At 38.1% G+C, this 25380-nt stretch overlaps 1 protein-coding gene across 1 annotated transcript; it reads right to left on the reverse strand.

Moving 5' to 3' along the window:
- Positions 1–6435: 6435 nt before the first annotated feature.
- On the reverse strand, positions 6436–23755 carry LOC139127872 (acid-sensing ion channel 1-like). Its single transcript, XM_070693730.1, has 14 exons — positions 23679–23755; positions 22066–22398; positions 20935–21063; positions 20334–20480; positions 17717–17848; positions 15983–16256; positions 14983–15083; positions 12480–12643; positions 10948–11013; positions 10014–10122; positions 9594–9666; positions 9001–9129; positions 8157–8232; positions 6436–6675 (listed from the first exon to the last, which is right to left on the reverse strand). Exons 2-14 carry the CDS (start codon positions 22211–22213, stop codon positions 6538–6540), a joined length of 1686 nt encoding a protein of 561 aa, XP_070549831.1. The 5' UTR covers positions 22214–22398; positions 23679–23755; the 3' UTR covers positions 6436–6537.
- Positions 23756–25380: the final 1625 nt, after the last annotated feature.

Below are 25380 nucleotides of genomic sequence, written 5' to 3' on the forward strand. Positions count from 1 at the left end.
CAGTTCTGTACTTAGCCGTTACGTTGGCAACCATATCTCTCGGGAAATGATTAACCCGAGTCATTGCTGGAACGTAATTACACGCATCCTGATGAATGTCCCAAGTGCTATAGAGGATTCTTGCAAAATTAATAAACATTTGTGACAGAACGTTACGATAAAATTGGGGTCCAGAAACACAAGGAATACATATGCACGTATAGTATACTCGATTCAAACTTGTTTTAGGCCTACTTCAATATGTATTATTGTACATGAACTAGGAAGAGAGAGAGAGAGAGAGAGAGAGAGAGAGAGAGAGAGAGAGAGAGAGAGAGAGAGAGAGAGAGAGAGAGAGAGAGAGAGAGTTGAGTGTTGCACTGTGTTCGTGGATACCCTAAATTTACATCCCAATCCGCTATAGCATACAATGGTTTCATTATAAATGATTAAAACAGACGAGTTATTTATGACCGTATTTCAAACGTTATCTATAATTCTTATACGGTTACGACCTCCGTCAATGAGAGAAGAAAAAAAAAACAACAAAAAATACTTAGAAATAGCTGTAGGGGAGAAGTGAGAGCATTAAGTATTTAATGATTTGAAAAGCCGGTTATATTAATACCCAGGTTGAGTTCCAGGTCAATTTTTGACTGTTCTCCTCTGCACACCTTTTCCATACAATTTGCTGTAGTTCTTTAAAATGTTGAGTTTTATGAGAACTGCTGAATTTTTCACAGATGAACTCCAACCTAACCAAATGCCGGTATATAATATTCTATAGAAAGGTAAACGAAACTATTTTTTGGTACCTTTGCCTTTGAACTTGGTTCAAGTCTTGGATTTGTGAACGGGTGATTGAGGTGAACGCGATGATTTCCGTTGAGTGGGGTAAACTCTGAACAGGGGGGTTTCACCCGATTCCGACAGAAACTCACTACTGCGCAGACTCAAAGGTAACCCGATCGATCGCTTGGTAAACTTGACCTGGTCTGGGCTGCTGAATTTCAAATAGGTTTGTATTAAATAGAAGAGAAACAAGTGAAACTGTTCAAAATGATTTTATGTTGTAAACATTCACCGACTTGAACCAAATGTACTTTGCACTCGTCTGTGCAGATAACGGAGTGGTGACACACGTTCAAAAACTCGACTTTACAATGTCGATGACACAAGTTGATTGTAACACTATGGGCGGGCACACACTGGGCACGATAGACCGTAAGATTGTCTGCCCTTGGTGAAGTTCAAAAGAGGAGAGGACGTCCGATATACTTTTGCAAACGTCTAAGTCTGCATTTAAAGGGACAAAACTTGAATCTGTTGATAACGTTTTAATTATTGATCTTTTAGAAAACCATTGCATTTTATTTCCTTCTGATAATGAAAAAGGGAAGTATTGGCCAGCCAATCAAAGCGCGTTATGTACGCTGTTAAATATCATTGTTGGCAATAAAATTCCTTCCTGCAATAATTTTCACTTCAACACTACACGAGACGTCACACGCAAGTTGTCGAAAGCATTAATACTATAATTTTCAAGTAGCGTAGCTGAATAAATGTGTTTCATAAACAGAACAAGAATGATGGGAAAAACGTCAAAACTCATCCCAATGGAGCTTTAAGTTGACATTACTTGTGGCCTTCCGAATGACCTGACGTGCCACTTTACAATGGTTTCAATTCAGACATACGACCCTTCACGCAAAATCTTGACACAAAACATTTCTATGGACAATCACCCACACTGTGTTACCTAAAGCGTGCTTCACATAATGACACCGCCCAGAGTATCGTTGGCAAGGTTCAAAGAACACTGTGCTCATTAAGTGCTGAATAACTTTTTAAAAAGTGACATAGTCCTAGGGGGTCGAGTTCTTTTATACAAATAAAGAGCGATTTTTGAAGGCCTGTTTTAATGTTCCAAGCAAACATCTACTCACCTGTTCAACCTTTAGACCACCTCGTAGCCGTATCAATATTTCTATATACTCACCTATATAATATCAACAGGTGCATGAGTAGTTTCAGCGAATTGTTATTTTCCCATCCAAATATTGATCTTTTCAGTAATCATGCACTGTTTAAAACTGGCATTAGACAATCCATTTTGGTAATTTACCTACTTAATTTTATTTCTTTTGTTTTTCTTTAGGTTCACCTCTTGTATAGACCTCCCCTTTTCTATGTGACTTGTTCCGTGACTGTATCTGTCTGTAATTTGAGTTTGTGTTTTGAGTTTATTTTTGGCACCTGTAAATGAGACTAGATCCCGTAGGCTTTCCCAATAAAAAAAATAGATCGATCAATAAACATGTACATTACTTGGAATTCAAATTGCCATTAACGTCAAAAATAATTGTCAATAGTGCGAGATATTAACGAACTCATATATTTGCTAGCTTTAACGCATTTGCATAGAATATAGAAAATATGGATACTATATTGCTGTTAGGAAAGATGGACTAGGCACCTCTAACAAGATATTCACACTATATTAACCGTCAGTACATAACTAAAAGAAAGGGAATGGCATTAAGTGGAGTAGAAAACGTGTTCAGATTTATTTTGAACCAATTTCCTATGCACTGAATTCTTTATAATATGTGCAGAGTCGTCGCGTTCAGCAATACCATCGTAATTGTAATTGATGAAACGGACCACATTTCTACCGTGGGCATGGTTGAACAAGTAATCGACTTATTTGCATAAATTTATATACATAGCTAATGAGAAGTGAGTAATCGACATATTTGCATAAATTTATATACGTACTGAACGAAGGTAATAATAGATACATGAATATGCCTATTTTGAAAATTCTTTGACCCATACGTCAACTTTGTGATCATTTGTTGATCGATGAAAAGAGCGAGTGTGACGTGACCATGCACAAGCATTTGATGCTGTTTAATTCTCAAAAGTGAAATCGGCCACTCTTTATGCTTGGCATTTTTACGTAAACACTAGTTTCAAAGTGGCATACTCAAGGAGTACTAGCGGTGACTGTTCGCACAATAAATATATTGGATAAATGGCGCCATAATGACCGGACAAACTAATGTAAGATCACTGTCGACCGCAATAGTGTGCACGCTAAGTTTCACAGATGTGTATATTTCGATATAATGCCGCACGAATCCACACGAAACGCTGCCGCACTCCTGAGGGCGCTATTCTTAGTGCCTCAATATGTCAAATTATATTACTGTTCTCCGCCTTCTCCGGCTGATTGTCTGAGATGGTTTTGTTGTGTAGGTGTCTGCCAGTCTGTCTGCCTGTCTGTCTGTCTGTCTGTGTCTGTCTATCTTATCCATCCATCAACCTATCTATCCACCTGTCCATCTATCCACCTATCTACATATTTACCTACCTACCTACCTACCTACCTATCTATCTATCTATCTATCTATCTATCTATCTATCTATCTATCTATCTATCTGTCTGTCTGTCTTTCTGTCTGTCTGTCTGTCTGTCTGTCTGTCTGTCTCTCTGTCTTTCAATCCATCACTCGATCAATCAGTCAATCGCGCAACGACCCATGCAATGAAGCTCAACTCACTCCAAGCAGTTCACAGACTCACAATGAAAACCTTATTAAACCAACACAGAGGAAGAAAAAAAATCGACTTGACAAAAAATGTGATAAGACAGATATGGTGATCTTTAATCTAACATTACTGAAATATAAGTTGATTGGCGACTTGATTGAGAATGAAATTTATCACAACTTAACTGATCAAAATGTCACAATTTATGATAGCTGAAAAGAATATGATTCACACTAATTTATCAATTATCTAAATAGTCATGGATACTACATAAAGTGTAGTAAAATTTACATGTACTTGATCAAATTTCGCAAAAATTGTCCTCTTTGCGTTACACACACACACAAAACATTCCATCCTGATTCGATGATTACCGAGAAAAAAACTCAGCCCTGTCCGACCTCCAGCTCTCAAACGGGGTTTAATTTGATGAGGGGTATATGAGCACAGCTGTGATGAGAGCATGCGCAAAAGATATGCACAGTGCAATTTCACAACTTAAACGCTGACCTTGATTGCGAATTACACATGGAAATCGTATAATAACAGTCTGCCGAGGATCAGATATTCAACGCGAATCGAAGTACGCGGGAACAGACTAGACAGGTTGAAATGTTATGCAGTGTGTGTTCTTGCCCTTGCAGTATTCTGCATCCTCTACGTCAAGCGCAACGGTGAGACCGCGTTCATTAAACATGTCTTGATTTCCAAAACTTGATTTGAGCGTTAAAAATTTCCAGGAAAGAATGAAGAAATCATTGCACGCTTACATAATAACTAGCAAACGTGAAACTTTCTGTTGACTTGGTAGCATAAACATTTTTCAAAACATATAAATGTGACTGAATACAAAATTTCAAAGTTTTTCATTGACTATTTAGTCTGAATGTAGAATGCGCCTCGTGGACAGATATTTTGACAATCTAAATTGCAAAAAACTATTCTGGTCTACAGCTTGTTAGGGATTATTTCAAAGCTCTTTGAGTAAGTGATTAAGTTTTACTGTCTTAATTGTGTAAAAAAACGTATACATAATACATTCACCATATAGTTGACGAGGGATTGCAGCCATTTAAATTTTAACTATCGGCAAGAATAAGGTGATATGATTATTATTACACCTCACTCATTCAGCGTGCACTGCCATTGGTTAAACACGACTCACGTGACATGTAAAAGAACGTGATGATGCCCTCTGCAAATGTGATGATGCCCTCTGCGAACTTGATGATGCCCTCTGCATTTGATATTACATGGATCACGTCATTTATACTTACTGCGCTTCCTCTCTGCGCAAAACAAATTGTCGTTCGCTTGTTGTACTTTGCAGTCGGCAACTTATGGCTTCGAAACGTCATGCAGAGCTGTCACCGGCACAGTTAGACGATATTTTGATGCAAGTAAACAGCAAACGAACGAAAATGGCAACATGGAATGCAATTTCTGTGTTCAGCGTATGCAAGCAACAAATTTGGATACGCCACCGAGGAAATCGGCAAACTTTAGCGGCAACCCTAGACTCGGCACTGACAACATTTTACGCTGAGGTCCGGACTCAGAAGGCGAACTGTACTCGAAGAAGTCTTTGTGTTTTTGTTTCTTTGCATGTTTGCTTGTTCGGTGTAATAAAAATAATAACACATGAGAGCTTGGGCAATATCACGATTTTTGCCTGCCCTCGGGCTGGTGGTCATGATCGAAATACTGATGATGCCCTCGCCTACGGCTCGGGCATCATCAGTATTTCGATCATGACCACCATCCCTTGGGCAGGCAATAAATCGTGATATTGCCCTCGCTCTCATGTGTTATTATTTAACTCTTGCACCAAAATTTGTAAGATAACCCGGTACCCCTAATTTTTATTCTTGATTTGGTAAGAATATGATTGGAACTTTTATTGAGGAATGTTTGACAAATACTTTTTTAAAAAATCAGTTTCAAGGAGCGTACTTGATTAAAATCATGTTTGAAGAACACACTGCTAAAACGATAAAAAATTCTATTATCAAGGATGATATGGCTAGATAACAACCAAATATAAATCCTTTTTTGAATCATAATAACTACATGTTACGCTTCCAAAGATCAAGATTTACTTCACTGCGCATGCGTTACTGTAGTACATTATTTCCACTTGTCGAGCTATACTGACAAGATAACTGACTCAGGCCTATCGCTTGCTTCGGAATGCAAAACATAAAAAGCGACCGTAAAGATTTCTTTCAAACAGATGGAAAAAAACTACAACTAACAAACGATCTAATTCTCCTTGCACGTTCGAGTCTGTGCACTTTCTCGGTGTGAAAATGAACTCTAAAATTATATGCACCTCTGCAAAATGACAGTCACAAAATACTTTATCGATGGAATATCCTCCCTTCATGAATATGGAATTGGAGTGAAAATGACAGAACATTTTTGTCTAGCGACAAATTCATAAGTTTGCATCGACATCGACTTTGAAATATTACTGAACAAAAGGTACACTTGTCAGTCTCCCATCGCAAGAGGGCAGTAGAGAGAGAATGTTTTAACTACTATCTTCGCTAAAATGTGACGATATGTGATTCAAGTTGAATCTTTTGGACTTAACCTTTTTGCATATATTTAAAGTATATATATTTTGTGTGTTTATTTAAAGTGCTAATTTAAATATATATTCATGTATAAAGACATAGCTACCTCACACTAATTGAAAAGTATTCACATCTTTTGACACATAACATTAACTAATCATATTTCCCGTAATCACACCGGTGAAATGATATTTTAATTTAACCTGTATTCTAATCTTATAGCCTACGTTGCCGGTGTGAATGAAAAAGAGACAATAATTCTGCCGATCTGAGCTGAGTCTGCTGTTTTGAGATGCAAAGTTTCAGACAGCGGTAGACACAGATTTTAACTCCGATATAAACTACCCCGATGGTATGTTCAAATTGCTGTTCTATCATGTTTACACCAATCTTTAAACTAACCCGGGAAACGTCCTTTTCTCGCTTACTGATAGCGGCTCGCCTTTCCAGATTTACCGCTGAGGGCGCGACAACAGCAGATATAGACGATGACAACGAGAAGCAGGGCTAAGGACATCCAAGTGGCTAGAACTGCACCGAGATCCATCATGAAGGTCATTACCTGAAGAAATAATATATCAGAGAAAGGTCAGCATGACATATCTCAAATGAAGATTCCAAGATTTCCTTGTCTGGTCTTTAAGTTTCTATTCTCGATAACTGTATTTTCTACCAGGATTTTCTGAAAATATCGGACATGTAGGCAATTACGCAGAATCTGGCGTCGTTATGACTGTGTTGGTCTTATATACGTACATACATACATACATACATACATACATACGTCCATACATACATACATACATACATACATACATACATACATACATACATACATACATACATACATACATACATACATACATACATACATACGTACGTACGTACATACGTACATACATACATACATACATACATACATACATACATACATACATACATACATACATACATACATACATACATACATACATACATACATACATACATACATACATACATACATACGTACGTACGTACGTATACGTACATACATACATACATACATACATACATACATACATACATACATACATACATACATACATACATACATACATACATACATACATACATACATACATACATACATACATACATACATACATACATACATACATACATACATACATACATACGTACGTACGTACGTACGTACGTACGTACGTACATACATACATACATACATACATTCATACATACATACATACATACATACATACATACATACATACATACATACATACATACATACATACATACATACATACATACATACGTACGTACGTACGTACGTACGTACGTACATACATACATACATACATACATACATACATACATACATACATACGTACGTACGTACGTACGTAGTACGTACATACATACATACATACATACATACATACATACATACATACATACATACATACATACATACATACATACATACATACATACTACATACATACATACATACATACATACATACATACATACATACATACATACATACATACATACATACATACATACATACATACATACATACATACATACACATACATACATACATACATACATACATACATACATACATACATACATACATACATACATACGTATATACATACATACATACACACTCATACATACATACATACATACATACATACATACATACATACATACATACATACATACATACATACATACATACATACATACATACATACATACATACATACATACATACATACATGGATGCCTACACATTAACATGTATGCTCATATGTATCTATGTATATATGATCATTTCTAATTTATGTGTCAATGCTTAGGAAGCACACCTCCTGCAAGTGACCACATGGACATAAAATCCATGAGACAATGTGTAGTTTTATATCGCTGTTCATAAATTCATAGCAACAGCTGTACAGAGTTCATCGCCACGTAGACAGCCAGCTTTTTCTGACACCACGCTGGTAAAGGAAGCCATGCACTTACCGTGTAGACTGGTTTCTGCTCGACTAGTGTGGCTGTAAAGTCGTTAAAGTACACCTCAAGGGACACTAGGTTAGCTCTGTAATTAGGCACGACAGACACAAAAGAGATAATATCATTGAACAAATCACCAAACCGACATACAATAGAATCGTCGATTGAAATGCACAAAGAAAAGGTAGGCTCTATCAATAATCATTCAACTGACGTACAATACAAAAATGTCAGAACGCTGTGCCTAGCTGTATTCATTACATTAATTACTTTAATCGACACCATAGTCTCTATTATTTTGCTATCAATGTCTTCAAATCACCTTTCTCGCGTTGAAGTGACCACAATTTTAATGACAATTAAACATAATTGTAGACATTTTGTACTTCTGGCTCATTTTTAAACCCCTACCTTTATCCATCGAAACTAATATATTTTCAATGCGCTTAAAGTGAAAGACTTAAACTTTCGCTCAAACTTTCCTAAATGGAAGTTTCATCTTTACTCTTACCAAACCAAGAATGAAAAGCAGGGTCACCATGCAAATGTTGATACTACAGAAACAAATTACTTGACATTTCCCGATATTTCAAATTCAAAATGGTCGCCATCCTGTGTTAACTCTGCGGGGAGAAATTAAATATTCGATAGTACTAAGACAGCGCATTTTTTTTCTTGCTCCGAGAGCATTAAATGAGCCCTAACATGTGGTATGTCATAAAAAGAATTGTGAAAATCCCAGAGTCCAAATACATGTGCCCTAGGCGCATTGTACCTTACTTGACCACAAAACTCATCTTCTGCATGCTGAGACTGACAAACGATACAAAGATTTAGACGGAAAGATACTTACTTGACGTCCATCTCGTCAATCAACATCCAAGTTTTGTTATTGGTGTGGTGCAGTGAATTCAACAAATGGGGAACGTACTTCGTTGAAGGCCATGCAGTTTGGGTGATTGTAGGCTTGTACTGAGTCTCGCTGTAAGAATAATACAAGACTTGTTTGAGTGATAGGTGAAAAAGATCAATCTTGATCAGTGTCTTATCTGTTTTATTTGGGGGCTCGGTACACCCCCAAAAATTACCAAGACTCATGCTGTTTTTCAAACAATTAGAAGGAGTCAATTTCCATGGAAACAACACAATTTGAGAATCCATGGTAACATATAATGCGGTGTATATATCGGGGAATCTGTCATATACAGATGTTAATTTGTCAGTGATTGGTTGTAAATTTGCAAGTTAGGGCTTCATTCGTTTCGTACACGTCACAATGTACAATTTGTTTCACGACCAATCACCAAACGTCAACATCCCTATGTGGTATTCCATAACACCACAAATTGGATTTGGTCCTTGTGTAAATGTCAGTCCTCTATCTCAAAATTGCTAATTATTCTGATCCTACATACACACCAAGTAACCATTTCCATAGTAACGTACCTGCAAGGCGGTGCACAATGACACGTCAGAACTCCCAGAGCGGAAAAGTGCGCCATCAACTGCCGGCACATGTCTGCAATTAATCAGTAAGTTAACAGCAAACATCATAAAAAGGATAGGAAAATCTACAGATATTGTAAACACAATTCATACTGACGAAGGTCTGATAGTTGGTTCAGTTATTACAGAAAAATGGTTGGTTTGAAGTTTGAAGTTTTCAGCCAATAGGTCCATGGGTTGAATTCTTCCGACACAGCCAATCCAGTAGAGGATAGTCCTTGTTGAGGACTCCTTAAGTTGCCGTAAATAATAACAATCTGCCAATCATATATAACCTTTCATCCCGATTCACATTGCCAGACATTATCTATTGTTACAAAAACCAATGACGTATAGAATGGTTCTTAAAAGGTCTCAAACCTTGTTTTGGGTTTGCTTTGTCACACGGGGCGGTCTCTGTGGCCATCAAGACATTACTGCAGCCACAATAATCTTCCATGTATCTCGATAAGCACATTGCTTCACATTCCTAGAATGAAATAAAGAGACAGCGGATAAGAACAGTGTTACGCCCTATCATTGTAGAACTTCTCAAACAAGGCGTTATCTTTCTGTTGTCAGTCGATAACTGTACTAACTTACGGTAGAACGCGCCTCGGGGACAGATATTTGGACTCTAAAATTTCAACAATTCCTTTCTGATCTACCACTTGGCGGGGGAGGGGGGCTCATTTTAAAGCTCCCTGGGAAAGAAAAACTTTCACCGTCTCAGTTTTTCGAAAATCCAAAATTTAATTCCCCCCTAGAGTTAAAACAGGATTGACGGCCATTTTGAATTTCAATATCGCAAAATGTTGGTAATTTGTTCCGCTAGTTCCAAACTTTGCATGGTGACCCCGATTTTTAATGTTGATTTGGTAAGCGAATGGTTGAAAGTTTCATTCAGGAACGTTTCTGAGCAAAAGTTAAAGTCTTTCACTTTCGAGGCGCATACTACGTTAAATTCGATTCTGCAGGAAGCTATACAAGCTTTGTTGGATAAAAGAGTACCCTTGACGATTTCCCAAATCTTTGTGGACCAACAAAAATTATTCCGTCCGAATCCAGAATCCCCCTTGCATATATTTTCTATGTAAGTTGGACTACAAAGTGCTAGAAATGAGGCACGTGATTTCGTCAGCTTTCGTGGGTACAAAATATCCAAAACCTAGTTGCGTACGTTCGACAGACTGGTTTAAATCTTTGATCTGCATTAGGGAAGATGCTAGATTTGGGGAATGTCTAGGACAAAACATCAAGACTCAAAGCAACATCGAGCACAAATCAAACAAAACGAAATGCAGGGCGTTCTTACCTCTACTGGCCGATATTCAGTTGAACAGGCACTGCCGTAAGGTTCTGGTAATCGTATTGCGGAAATCTATGGGGCAAGATAAAAAATATATTTTTGAATGACGGATGCTTAACAGAGGCTAGTTAGGATGCAGGATATAGAGGGCGTTAACACTGATGATCGAATATCTTTATGCTAAGTTCACATTTAGGCCCAGGGCAGCCTCTGAGACTGGCACAATGTCGTGATAAGATACATTTTGGTTCGCGTTCAAACTGTATAACTAGACTCCCTCTTCTGAGTCTCTGATCGTTCTCCTTTTAGGCATTAAAAGGACATAAACTGTAGGTTGTGGCCAGTGTTTGAGTATTCTGCTTCTGTATATCAACTATCGTGTCTGACCCTAATCCGTTTGCCATGCTGAAATTTTTGAGTATTCTTTTTGTCAACACAGCTTATGTGTAGTGATCATTGCTTATTGTTTACAAATGAATTCTAGTCCGGACTTCAATACAATTTTCAACAATAACAATGTGGATTATACTCATATAGGTTGTGTTGATAGGCTAAATACTTGGCATTAAATTACAGTTTAGGGATTCAATGCAGAAAGTGTAGGGAAACCATAAAGCAAAAGTTCTGAAAAAATAACCAAAAGATACTAACAGCTTATGGAGCTTTAACTGGGCCCGGGCAGAAATATACCGATAACACAAAAGTGGGACCCGGTAACAATTCTGTGTGAACTCTGAACTCACCCCTTAGACCCCACATGAAGTCGGCTGGCCTAGGGCCGACATAGCGCGTGTTCACATTTTGTAGAACCGGGGCCGACTAAGAGACGACCCTTAACTCTGCCTTGTGAATGAATGTAGTACCAGAGACAAAAATATGGCTAGCCATATTATTCCTCGAAACAGAATAAATTGGACTATCTCAAATTTGTGGTTTAACTCTTCGAGTGCTGTAATTTTCCCGCCAAAATTTTAGTGCATCATTTTACTACCTTCTCCACGGCAATTTTTCTGAATTTTTTTTGGATAATTTTTGACCAAATATACATCACATTTGGCTTCACAGTGTTATCACAATTTTGGCAAAAAATCTGGAAAAAAAATGAATGGGATACATTTTATAAAGGCAACAAAATTGACTTTGGCGCTCAAAGTATTAACACGCCATTCGTAACTGATAACATATTGTGTATAATAATTATCGGCAGTTTGTAAAAGGTTGAGATAGACAACATATTACTCAGTATAGCACACATCTGTCTGACACTGATGCGTTCAATATTTAAATCCACAGGGCGTTAGTAAATGTGGCACTGCCTATTGTTCGATGAGTACCATTTCTGTCAGTAGTTGAGATAAAACATTAATAAGTCAAAAAGATTAGTTTATCGTGTGGCCCTTAGTGTCATGTTGTGTTGTACGCTAATGGAAATAATTTACATCGACCACAATGACTTCTCTCACACGCCTTGAATTGCTTGGGCGATGCCATCATTAAGAGGATGGAAATTAGTGATAAATATATCATGGTACTGTCACCTTCTCCACGGCAACCGATGTGAACGTTCCAGGCGAAGCGTAGAATCCATTCAGCTCCGGTAAAGGCATGACGCCTTGGGCATGGATCACAACTTTGAAACCAGTCTCTCCCCCGTATATCCCTACATGTTCGTTTTGTTGAGCCGACAGCAGTAGTTTCAAGCCTGAAGAGTGGAAATCACAGAAAAAGATTAAAATTCCTTGATGTCTCGACTGTTCATTAAATTAATATTAATTGCAATTGTAGCATATATGCGGGGGTTAAAATCACTAATTCTGAACAAAAATCTATGAAAATTGAGATGGTCCCCGAACACAATATGTTACGTTCGTCTTGTGACCTTATTCAACTTGACCTCACCCAGGTGGGAACACAGCAACCGCCAATGGCTCGTGTGGAATTCAAGTGAACTTCACGTTTGTTACATTTCAAATCCGATGAACGGGGTCAGGGTATACGCGATATCGAGGCTTAATTAGCTGCAGCAACTTATGGCGCGTTTTCAATTATATTTGTTCTGTCGACAGAACACGGCTGATGTACTGGTTCTGCTTCGAAAGTCACATCGCAATGCCAAAAGTTCAACTTATAAAACAGAGCCGAGGTGCGAGTGAGCCTACCGTTATCATTGATTTTTACACGATAGACTCCCTAAGTTGCTGTGAATAGTGACAATCGACCTATCAGACATAATAACCTTCCGAGCCAGTTCCACATCGGCAGTATTATTGTAGTGTGCTTTTTAGTCGACATTGGAATTCATCTGACAATTATGGCATTCATAATTTATGTTAGACATGCATGTACCAACAGCTGCTGGCTCGCAATTTAATTTCAATTTCAAAAAATATAGCGAAATGTACATATTTATGAAGGAAACCAAGAAAAATATTGAAATTATCAACTTCTGTCCCTTGATGTCCAAAGAAATTATAGCCGTACCGATAATAATATTTTAATCTTAATGCGATATTAATTCATCACATGACACGTTTCAGGAGATATATGTTAAAAAGTAAATAAGACCTTTTGAGTCTTATTGTTTGATATTATTTTTCATGAATCTGTCGTATAGTTTCAAGTATTTGCCGAACTCTGCCTGCGTGTATGGGTGAACAAAATAATATTTGAATAACACATCTGTCAGCTTAATAACTTAAAAAGGGTGTTCACCAGACAATTACCATCATCAAAACAGGGCTGATGTTTCTAAAGGTAATACAATAAGTGGGATTTTTGTCACGACAGCCAATCAATGTAATTTAGGCGTTAAGGGTTTGTTTATTGTAACAACAGCCATTGTAATTATCAAAATTAGAAACTATTTCGATCCATAGGAAAAACATTTTTCATGGGAGTTGTTTTTCTGTTTGCTCCAACAGTCTGCTAAAAGCATAATAGAAAAATAACTTGTTTGTGTTATTTTGCGTTACCTTTCCCAATTACTATTTCAATTTGCCTCTGTACTTTTTACCCTATGAGTTTTTCCAACGTCACTAGCTTTAAGAATGTACATTTCAAAGGAAATTTTCATTGTCTTGTAAAAAGTACATATTTAAGCAAGAAACCACATCGAGAGACGATACACCATGTGAAATTTTGACCGGTTCACGACATCTGTGCACGAGTGATAATGAGTGCACACATGGAGTGAACTGGACAAAATGGAGTGATATACCCGTTGCTGAGATGAGGTGATCTATTGCTATTATATCGTAATTTTTCGAAATTATAAACTTATGATTATTACGAAATTACGAAATTATTGAGAAACTATGAAAAGTAAAAAAAAAGAATTCTTCTCTAGCTGAGACCTAGTGCCTGTTCCAATCATGCCATATTGTGAGAATAGCACGGTTATTTTCATTCACCGACCAATCAAATCGGAGTACTGGCGCCATCAATATACTGGTACAATAGACATGTCAGACCATTGAATGATTGTTCATTCAATTTGATGTCAACTTCCTTGCCTTTAATGTAGTATGGTATGCGCCTCGAAAGTGAAAGACTTAAACGTTTGCTCAAACTTTCCTTAATGAAACTTTCAGCCATTCTTTTACTGAATCAAGAATAAAAATCGAGGGGTCACCGTGCAAATTTTGGTACTGGAGAAACAAATAACCCAAGATTTACCGATATTAAAAATTCAAAATGGCCGCCATCCTTGTGTTAACTCTAAGAAGAAAAAATAATTTCGATTTTCGAAAAACTAACTTGGTCAAAAGTTTTCTTACACTAAGAGCTTTAAAATGAACCCCCACAAGTGGTATATCAGAAAACAGTTGAAAAAGTTTGAGAGTCTGAATATCTTTCCCTGAGGCGCGTCCTGTGACCTTAAGACATTTCATAGCGATTATTTTACTTTACCTGCCATAGCATAGTTTGTATATAGATTACAAATTCCATCTATATTTTTTGTATAAAATTATAAAATTATGTTTAGGCGTATATGCGTACTTTGCTTTACACAGTTGCACTTTCGAGATACGACATACATACCGTGTGCAGGACCTGGTTTAGCTGCCTTCATAGCAGCGCTGGCATCGCCGTTGAAGGTGAAGCAATTGCCATACCGTCTGTGTTGTGAGATGGTAAAAGCTCTATGGAGAGGGAAAATACGTAGTATTCGATCAACGTGACATTTACCTTTGGCAGAATTTTCAGATATGTTTTTACGTTTGTTGTATGACTGCGATCTTTAGAGTATCGAAACAAATTCGCCGGTACTTAGTCTTATCTTCTGGTAAGAGCTAAATGAATTCTATGAAGGCCTAATTATCTAATATCTGCTTGATTGTTTTGATATTATAGTCAGAGGAGATTGGAGTCGATTAAAAAAGAATTAATATTTCAAAGCAGCTTGACATATTGGCAAAAAATGTAGCCGTGTTGATCTACAATTTTTGGTTTGGTAGCACGCTATGATCAAGAGCATAAGCTTTCGAAGACGTGTAGTCTCCTTCATCAGATGCAAGGGTGGAATGAAGAATTGAAGCAGAAAGCGACGGAAAACTCAGGGTGAAAAATGTCCACCCTAAATTTCTGAATTTTCTGAAATTTTCACTCCAAATTTTCCGTCGCTTTCTGCTTCAATTCTTCATTTAACCCTTGCATCTGATGAAGGAGACTACACGTCTTTGAAAGCTTATACTCCCGTAACATTCACTTGATCATATAGCATGCTACCAACTAAAGATTATATTTCAAATGAGAAAATGGTTACGTTGTATCTAGAGTAACGATGGTCGAACGTTTGTGTGTCCAAAAAAAAGATCAACTTTGAACAGTTAAGAAAATGTTGAAATATTACATTTCGACAGATGGATTCACGTGAATTCATTGTAGATCAAGTGGCACCTTAAAATTTAATTTTCTCATGATCCGTGAAACAGTATACTCATGTCAAGCCTCACAAACCACAGATGGACATCTTTAGAGGTAGGGTGATAGTCTAAGCGGCATCCGAAGGGTTGAATATATTTCACAAAGTTATTCTTACCCAGATCCACACTCCATGCCATTGTAGCTGCATTTCAAGATGGCGTCGTCTTGTTGATGTCCAAGTACTCGCATCTCTTCCTTGGTCACAGCCAGCGCATCTCTGACGTCATCAAATGCCGGGGACGTGCTCGCCAGCAGAAGAGGAATCAAAGATGGCATTGGCTTTGGCTTGTACACTTTTTCTCTGAAGTCGTCATAGTGTCGTTCGACCTTCGTAATATTTTGGTACGCCTGCGTCCAATCGTCAGGGAACACATCGGTGGGTCCGTCTCCTTATAGTATTAATGAAATATCAACCGTTACCTATCAGACGCTGCCATTGATACTAATAGTATAATAATTTATCATAACAATTGTGGTGTATCAGGATATTGTGATACTTTGTCGCCTGCTGGAATTTTGTTTGCCAAATGTTCACCAACATGGACCAAGAAATAGTTTAAAACTTCTACGATGTCGTGGAGCTGTGTGCTGATAACTTTCTGGTCACGTATATTGGCTTTCACATGATTAACCCGATTGAAAACTAGCCGTATTTGTACATTTTATTCTTTGTGTTTAAATCTACCAGTCAAACTGTTGATAACATCTTAGGTCATCTGTGTGTTTCCCAAATTGTTAAGCAGAAGGTTGGAATACTATTGACTGTTGGTTTCCTCAATAGTTTTGTAAGGGTATTTCTAAAATTCGGTTACCGGTTGTAAAACTGAGCGATGAAATTAAAGCCCCAGTGCTGCTAACTTTCGATGGTTTTTTTCATTTTTTTTTATTTTATAAATAAATTGCAACTTCTTATTCTACTCCCAAAGAATGTTGAAACACCCACTATTTCGCTTGTCAACTTAGCGTCTATGTGTGTAAAATGCATGAATATCGTTTACATTTGAATCCAAGTCCGGACCAGAAGTCAGTTTTCAACAATAAAAATGCAGTTTACAACCATAGGGGCTGAGTTGACAAGCTGGATACTGTGTATATCAACATGCTTTGGGGAGAAGAACAAGGAATTATGGATCACATTCAAAATAAAAATGGTGAAATTATCATCAAAAGTTAGCAGCACTGGGGCTTTAAATTACTAGTCACACCTTTTTGTAAAGTTTTTGTTTTGTCCGTTCTGACTTAAAGAGAGAGAGAGAGAGAGAGAGAGAGAGAGAGAGAGAGAGAGACAGACAGACAGAGAGAGAGACAGAGAGAGAGAGAGAGAGAGAGACAGAGAGAGACAGAGAGAGACAGACAGACAGACAGACAGACAGACCGACTGACAGACAGACAAAGACAGAGAAACAGAGAGACAGGGACAGAGACAGACAGCGACAGGGACAGATAGAGTGAGGAAGCAAAGAAGTTTGAGAGAGTTTGAGTGTCGGGCACACTGACAGACAGAGACAGACAGACAGACAATCAAACAGACAGAGCAAGTATGACACATGGATAATTGGTGTGAAAAGAGTGAGGTTAAGCATACAAACCAAAATGATATTAACTCTAACATATGCAAGAAAAGCTTATGTCCGGTCTACGTCGAAACTTCTGACAAACACAAATTTTAAAATATCATTTCTTTTTACAATTCATTCAAATTTTGTTATAGAATTAGTCTTGCGGCGTCTATACATGGGCGTTCCTTCCGTTTCGCTTCGATTGATTTTGCATATGGCACATGAAATCTCTAAATTGGAATCAGAAAAAACAATAAGTGAGTATGGTAAGTTTCTGGGTAACAGCGTACCTGTTTTTGTGGAATATTCACAATTGTTCTCATCCTCGCCGTTTCTGCAATTTCTTACTCTGTCGCATTGTAGATATCTGGGGATGCATTGACCGCCACTGTTATCGCATGTGAACGAGTCACCACTACAGTCTGTTGAATGAACATAGGCACACAGTAGAATGAAATGAACATAGGCACGCAGCAGAATGAAATCAACACAGGCACACAGCAGAATGAAATGAACATAGGCATATAGAAGAATAAAATGAACACAGGCACACAGCAGAATGAAATGAACATAGGCACACAGTAGAATGAAATGAACACAGACACACAGCAGAAGATGATGAAATCAACATAGGCACACAGCAGGATAAAACGAACACATTCACACAGCAGAATGAAAGGAACATAGGCACACAGCACAATGAAATGAACACAGTCACGCAGCAGAATGAAATGAATACATTCACACAGCAGAATGAAATGAACATAGGCACACAGCACAATGAAATGAACATGGGCATGTAGCAGAGTGAAATGAACATAGGCACACAGCACAATGAAATGAACATAGGCACACAGCAGAATGAAATGAACACAGGCACACAGCAGAATGAAATGAACATAGGCACACAGTAGAATGAAATTAACATAGGCACACAGCAGGATAAAACGAACACATTCACACAGCAGAATGAAAGGAACATAGGCACACAGCACAATGAAATGAACATAGGCACACAGCACAATGAAATGAACATAGGCACACAGCAGAATGAAATGAACATAGGCACACAGCAGAATGAAATGAACATAGGCACACAGCAGAATGAAATGAACACAGTCACACAGCAGAATGAAATGAATACATGCACACAGCAGAATGAAATGAACACAGGCACACAGCAGAATGAAATGAACATAGGCACACAGCACAATGAAATGAACACAGGCACACAGCAGAATGAAATGAACATAGGCACACAGCACAATGAAATGAACATAGGCACACAGCAGAATTAAATGAACACAGTCACGCAGCAGAATGAAATGAATACATTCACACAGCAGAATGAAATGAACACAGGCACACAGCAGAATGAAATGAACACGCAAGAAAATAATTAAGTTAAATATCGTTAAACTTGCAATGTAATTGCACAATATCTACACCTGCTACCACCATAGTTTAACTAAACTCTGTTGCTTTTGTGCTGATTAGATTAGTGTCCCTCGATAACCAGTCCAACAGCCTTCAAGGGCAGTTTACTATCAATGGATTATTTTTAGCATCGCAATTTGCATATCAGTAGAAAGCTCTATAGAACACAATGCCTCTTTCTAGAATTGCTGTTTAATAATTTCGGTGATTAGGTTACTGTTAGAATTTCTGGAGAGATTGTTTTGACTATAATTTTAGGACGATTGTTAAGACCTCTAAGATATCCCTGACTTCAAAGGTATCCCCATTATTTTCAGTTGAACTTGATTTCCTTGCAGTCTAGTGAAATTTTTAATCATATCTTGGTATGAAGTTGTAGAGCTTTACGGTTAGATTTGGATTGTCGACACATAGCTAGATTGGGATTGATTTTCTTGTCCGGTGTCTGTCTTGATACAATCACTTCTAGATTATTTAGAGGTTCTGTACCGTTGAAGCTGAGTATACCAGTAGAGTACTACAAGTATAATTTTACACTGTTTTGTGACCTCTTGATAATCACTAAGATTAAGTTATTAGTTCAACAGAGCAGAATGGTAATGTGGCGGTGAGTTTTACTGACATAAACATTAAACTACCACAACCAGTAGGTCGTATTGTGAACTCTTTACTGAAATAGATGCGCTTTTCAAGGGTGATCAAATCAAGAATTAGCGAATATAGTGTTATATTTCAAGCTTGGAGTTACCTGCATTATTTTCCTGACCTGTTCTGGCGCTACACAGTGCCATGAAAGCAAAGCTTACGTATAGCGCCTCGAAAGTGAATGGCTTAAACTTTTACTCAAACTTTCCTGAATGAAACTTTCAACCATTCTCTTACTGAATCAAGAATAAAAATCGGGCATCACCGTGCAGAGTTGGAATTAGCAAAACAAATTACCCAACATTTTGCGATATTTGAACTCCAAAATAGCCGCCATCCCTTTGTTAACTCTACGGAGGAAAATTAATTTTGGATTTTCGAAAAACTAAGACGGTGGAAAGTCTGCAAGAACCTTACATAAAATGAGCCCATACAAGTGGTAGATCAGAAAAGGATTGTAGAAGTTTGAGAGTTCGAATATCTGTCCCCTTGGCGCGTTCTACCTTAAAATACACCCTTTGTAACATATTTTAGTCTCAAAATTGGGACGTTGGTACATGCAGATATAGATGTTCAATGTTTGATCTTGAGAGTATGTGCGAATCGTGCGAAAAACTGACAGCATTCTCGCTTAACTTTGATATTTGAAAGCACAGGCTGGCTTTCAAGCAAAAGGGCCCTCAAGTCTTCCGTTAGCGGAAAAAATTCTTCGCGTACAATGTGTACGGCCCTACTGACGTTTTTGTGTGTAGTGATTACATTGCGAACACTAAAAGTGCGTGCTTAAGCTCTCTCTCTCTCTCTCTGTCTCTCTCTTTCTCTTACCTTCCAGGTATGTACATTTCTCTTCATCGGAGAAATCGCCACAATTGTCGATGAAATCACAGGTTAGTTCACTTGATATACACCTCGAATTATTACACTGGAATGTATTGTCCAAAGCACAAGGTTCATCGTCATCAGACACCGGGGCTAAATATTACACCGGATAGAAAATGACAGAGTAAATTAGCAACCGATTTCCGTAAACAAAGGAACGCTAAACTTTATATCCAATTTACACCATAGCGAGATATTTGATTTACCGTGTAAAGGAAGAGTTGCTCAGGAGGACTTTGCAAGTTTTTATAAATCTTGCTAGCTTTAAGAATGTTTCTTTGCCGGACACTAGCGATAAGAATGAATGACAGTCAAACAGGTTGCAATAGGGTGCAAACTTTTTTGTTGGAGACATTTCAACGGCGCCTTAAAAATATAACGTCGCAAACACAACGAGGGAAATAAATATATTTGGTTCTGTCTTTCTTGTTTTTGTAAACCTTTCAAACTTGAGTATCTATTTTTTTTGTCTTAACAATCCTCCAAAAGTTCATGTTCTGTATATTTCTTCACATGTTCCAATGATCAGCCTTTCATGGATTCGTACCTGGACCACCGGAACAATTGTCTTCATCGGCCGCGTTGCTGCACTCCTCAACGCCGTTGCATTTCATATAACGCTTCACACATTCTGTTGTGCTCTCGCCACATGAAAAATCACCCTCGAAGCAAGGCCCTAGGGGGTTATTCGATATGAGAAAGGGGAGTTATTAAAGTATTCCGTTTATCGGGTATAACCATTGAAACGTAAATGAAGACTAATTATACGGAATCTTGCACACATAAACACATAGACACACAAACTGATAGACAGACAGACAGACAGATAAATTGATAGATATATAGAGAGATAGATAGATAAATAGATAGATAGATAGATAGATAGATAGATAGATAGATAGATAGATAGATAGATAGATAGATAGATAGATAGATAGATAGATAGATAGATAGATGGATAGATAGTAAAAACAGATAGATAGATATATAGATAAATAAATGGATAGACATAGTTGATAGATAGATAGTCAGAGAGAGAGAGAGAGAGAGAGAGAGAGAGAGAGAGAGAGAGAGAGAGAGAGAGAGAGAGAGAGATAATGAGAGACAAAGTCATGCAAACACACGGAGCTGAAAAACAGGCCGACAAATAAATAGAGGGATCACAGATTGAGAGAGAGAGTGATATTTAATTTATTGTTCCTACATTGAGAATAGAGTTCAATTCATAATGGCGCGACACTTCAACACGCAAAACGCCATATTGACGGATGGCAGAAAGGCATATTATTTCAAGTAGTTTAAAACGACATATCTGTTGAAAAAGCTGTTATCAGTACACGGCGAGAAATTCTGCTACCTTATCGCCACTTCCCTTGAACACGTAACAAAAAGTGTATGTTGAAAAGACTCTTAGGTCGAAGTTTGTGCGTTTTGAGTAATATTATGACGACGGTTTTGAAATGTTGATCAGACGAATTCAAGAGCATTATCTGAGAGATGGCTTTCTTTTAAATCAGATGACACCGTGTTTAATATACACGTGTTCACAATGGTATGGCATCATTCGATATGTGTCATTGCACACACGTACGTGAAGTGCTGTCTGTAACGGTGGATATAGTTTTTTTTTGAGAAAATACGGGAGGTATTAAGGTATATTGCTCAAACTCATTCTTACCTTTATAGGGCATTAAATTTGATAACGCCCCTGGTCTATCCAATAGCAACAAGTCCTTGTAACTACTTTCTCCTAAGGCCGACCTCCGGAAAGTGTTTGTATTGCACAGGGTTACAGCGGGAAATTGCTGCGTCCGCGACCTCACCATGGCAACTTCGTCGGTCACAGGGTATTGTAAGTATCTGGTGACGTAAGTGAACGCTGAATAACCGAACAGTACAGCTACGATAACGATCAAGACCAGCCACAAGAATCCGGAAAGCTCGGTGAAAACGCCTGGATTCGTGTCCTTCCGCCATCTTTGAAAGGTGTCTTGCTCTAACAGGCGGTCCCCTGGAAAATTAAAACCTTTCCTTATTTTTAATGTCAACATTTTGTTTTGTAGTTATAAGAATTTCTTTGTTGTTAATGTCAATATTTAATTTTCACTGTCTTCAGAGCAAATAACCAAAACGTCAGCGCAATTACACAGGTTGACTTCAGATGCCAATATTTAATTTTTAGTGTCTTCAGAGCAAATAACCAAAACTTCAGGTTGACTTCAGAGTTACTTCAAGTAAGATGTTAATTCGAAATCATTGCAGGTAGAACGCGCCCCGAGGACAGACATTCGGACTATCAAACTTTTTACAATTCTTTTCTGATCTACCACTTGTGGGGCTCATTTTAAAGCTCTTGGTGTAAGAAAACTTTTCACTGTCTTAGTTTTTCGAAAATCGTATTTTTTTATTCTCTCACAGAGTTAACACAAGGGATGGCGGCACTTTTGAATTTCAACAATCGGTAAATGTCAGGTAATTTGTTTCTCTAATACCAAAATTTGCACGGTGACCCCCGTTTTTATTCTTGATTTTAAAAGAGAATGGAGAATATTTTGAGCAAAAGTTCGTCTTTCACTTGCGCGGCGCATACTACCTTAACTAATAAAAAGCTTAGACTTACTCAGCGACAGAAGACATAATATACGACGACGAAACTTGAAAATAAGATAAATTTAAAATACAACGATCTGAGAATGCAAAACTCATTAAGGAGGTAATTATAATTTTTAAAGTGTCTGTCGAACGAATGTCGTCGCACAAAACTTTGACGCATAGGGACTGTCGCACGGGTACTAACAGAGGTTATTTTTTTTTGAACGGAACCCATATATTCAATTCCCTTTCACCTTTTGTGTTCACTGTACACACGGTATTTGAAAAGAGCATGACCTCAAATTTAACTATATTGAATAATCACCGATGCTTGTACCACGCACACCCTGCTACGGTTTGAAAAGCGAGCCTCGAGTGCCCTTTCGGGGGTCACTCGTAGCAACAACAATCTCATCGACAAACAGAGAGCTAGAAAAATTCATTTTAAAGCTCTCAGAAGCTTATGTGGCACATTCTGCTTGTCACTTACCGTTACAAAATTCACAAACGAAATTATGAAATCTCTGCAAAGGGGCGACAAACAACGATATGCCGAAGGTTATGGTATTAGGAATGCGTGGAGTTTCAAAAAGCTCATTACGTACCACTAATCGCAATGACCGGCGTCACGTAGTTATTTGAGGAGGGTCCACAGTTCTAGCTACAGCATTAGGCCGTAAACAGCCCCACCCAACTTACCAGCAGGAATCAAGGACCTTTCGCTCAGCGGTACACTGGGAAGTACAGACGGCGTGAGAATAAAACGGGTCGATAGAGCTCCGTTGCTGTACCTGCTGAATCTCTAACACCGACCTTTCGAGGTTGAGCGATCGACGTGCGGAATAAAGGATTACTAGCCTTGTGCGACAAATGAAATAGCAAGAAGCAATTAACTCAGACACAGTCAATATCACGCTTTCACTAGCAAGATGTCACGTGAGGTGTTTGTTTAAAAAGGGCACCTTGACCTTTTCCCCCATCACCTGACCAATAAACACAGTATAAATGGGTCATAGTCCCCATTTCGACAGTAATCAATACACCCAACATGCTTCCCGTAATCGATTTCATTGGCAAAATTGTTTGTTTTACATAATTTGTTATATCACTTGTGTACAGTAAAGGCTGATGCACAAGAAGTTTGATACAGCGCTGCTTACTACAACAATCAATCCTAGCTGCATCGAAAACAATGTATGCTTTTACCGGTTGTCAGTTTCTCCTCGGTGTGAGCGCGCTGGGGAGACGTAGAGGGCGACTTTCATTGGGATCTGTTTCTCTCGGAAATTTGACATCCGAAAAATATTCCTCGTATGTCAAATTAATATGCAGGAGTATCTGCCAATTTACACAAATTACTTTCAACTCTATACAGTTACATGTAAATTCGCCAGTGCAATCTGGCGAATATTAGTCCTCCGTTGTGACCCCATCATGATAATGATGTAGGCTAACGACAATTTAAAGAACAATTAAGGGGAAAGTACCCTTTTTTCAAGAATTATGTTTGATATGAAAAGTGGTTTGTTTCGTTTGACTTCTTGAAACATGATGAAATACTGGTCAACTACGTACAACCTCAACTCTGCTTGCAGCCGGGCAAGATCAAACCGACGGTCGGTGCCATAAAATCAAGTCCGAAAATTCAACTGTACACGCATAGCATGGCTGAATATGGTGAACATATATAAGCTGTTACATAAGTTCGGATATCATGCTAGCTTTCTAATGAAATATCAACTGGCGGTGCCTTTCAAAAATAAGGGGATAGCAGCTTTCCTTTGCATTAGGGCTGGGCGATGTTTATTTGTTACGGGAAAGCAAGTCGGAGAATAGGAAAAAATCCTTTATCTGGAGATCACAAACAACATCTTGTGTTTGCTTTCAGCAAAGGGGTAATATTTACACTGCAGTTGCTGGTATGGACATTGGTCATTTTGTACAATGAGTGAGTTTATGGAATTATTCCATGTTTTTTTTGATATCACCAATAGTAAACAAAGAGAGCAAATTTGTCCCTTCGAACAGTAAGATCTACGCTAACTCACTACTAAAAGTTCTATGGAGGTGAAATCAATTCTGTATTACACTACGTTTCCAAGGGAATTGATTTCGTTAAAATTCGCACGTCATCTGCCGAGAGCCAACAACCCGGTGTTCCTGAAAAAGGGACACCAACGCCGGTCTTCTACAAGCGGTAGGTACGTGGTCAATATTGACCTCAATCTGAGTAATATTCATCACACCTTTTCGCGAGTCATTTGCTGCCGAACAACGCTATCACTGAAAGTTTGAGATGGCGATCGCTGTGCGCGATTGTAATCGGCGCTGTGTATGCAGTGTTAAACTATAAAACAGCTTCCTAAATTTCTCCGGTTACGTCATGAAGAAATTCACTGAG

Source organism: Ptychodera flava, unplaced genomic scaffold (assembly GCF_041260155.1).
Source record: "Ptychodera flava strain L36383 unplaced genomic scaffold, AS_Pfla_20210202 Scaffold_38__1_contigs__length_1544198_pilon, whole genome shotgun sequence".
Taxonomy (NCBI): Eukaryota; Metazoa; Hemichordata; class Enteropneusta; family Ptychoderidae; genus Ptychodera; species Ptychodera flava.

Excerpts from the sequence above, each read along its gene's own strand:
- LOC139127872 (XM_070693730.1), bottom strand. The coding sequence starts at position 22,213 with ATGGTGAGGTCGCGGACGCAGCAATTTCCCGCTGTAACCCTGTGCAAT. Across the intron at positions 15,084-15,982 it reads GGCATGGAGTGTGGATCTGG|AGCTTTTACCATCTCACAAC; the intron begins GTAAGAATAACT and ends CCCTCTCCATAG. Across the intron at positions 11,014-12,479 it reads CATCGGTTGCCGTGGAGAAG|ATTTCCGCAATACGATTACC; the intron begins GTGACAGTACCA and ends CTTGCCCCATAG.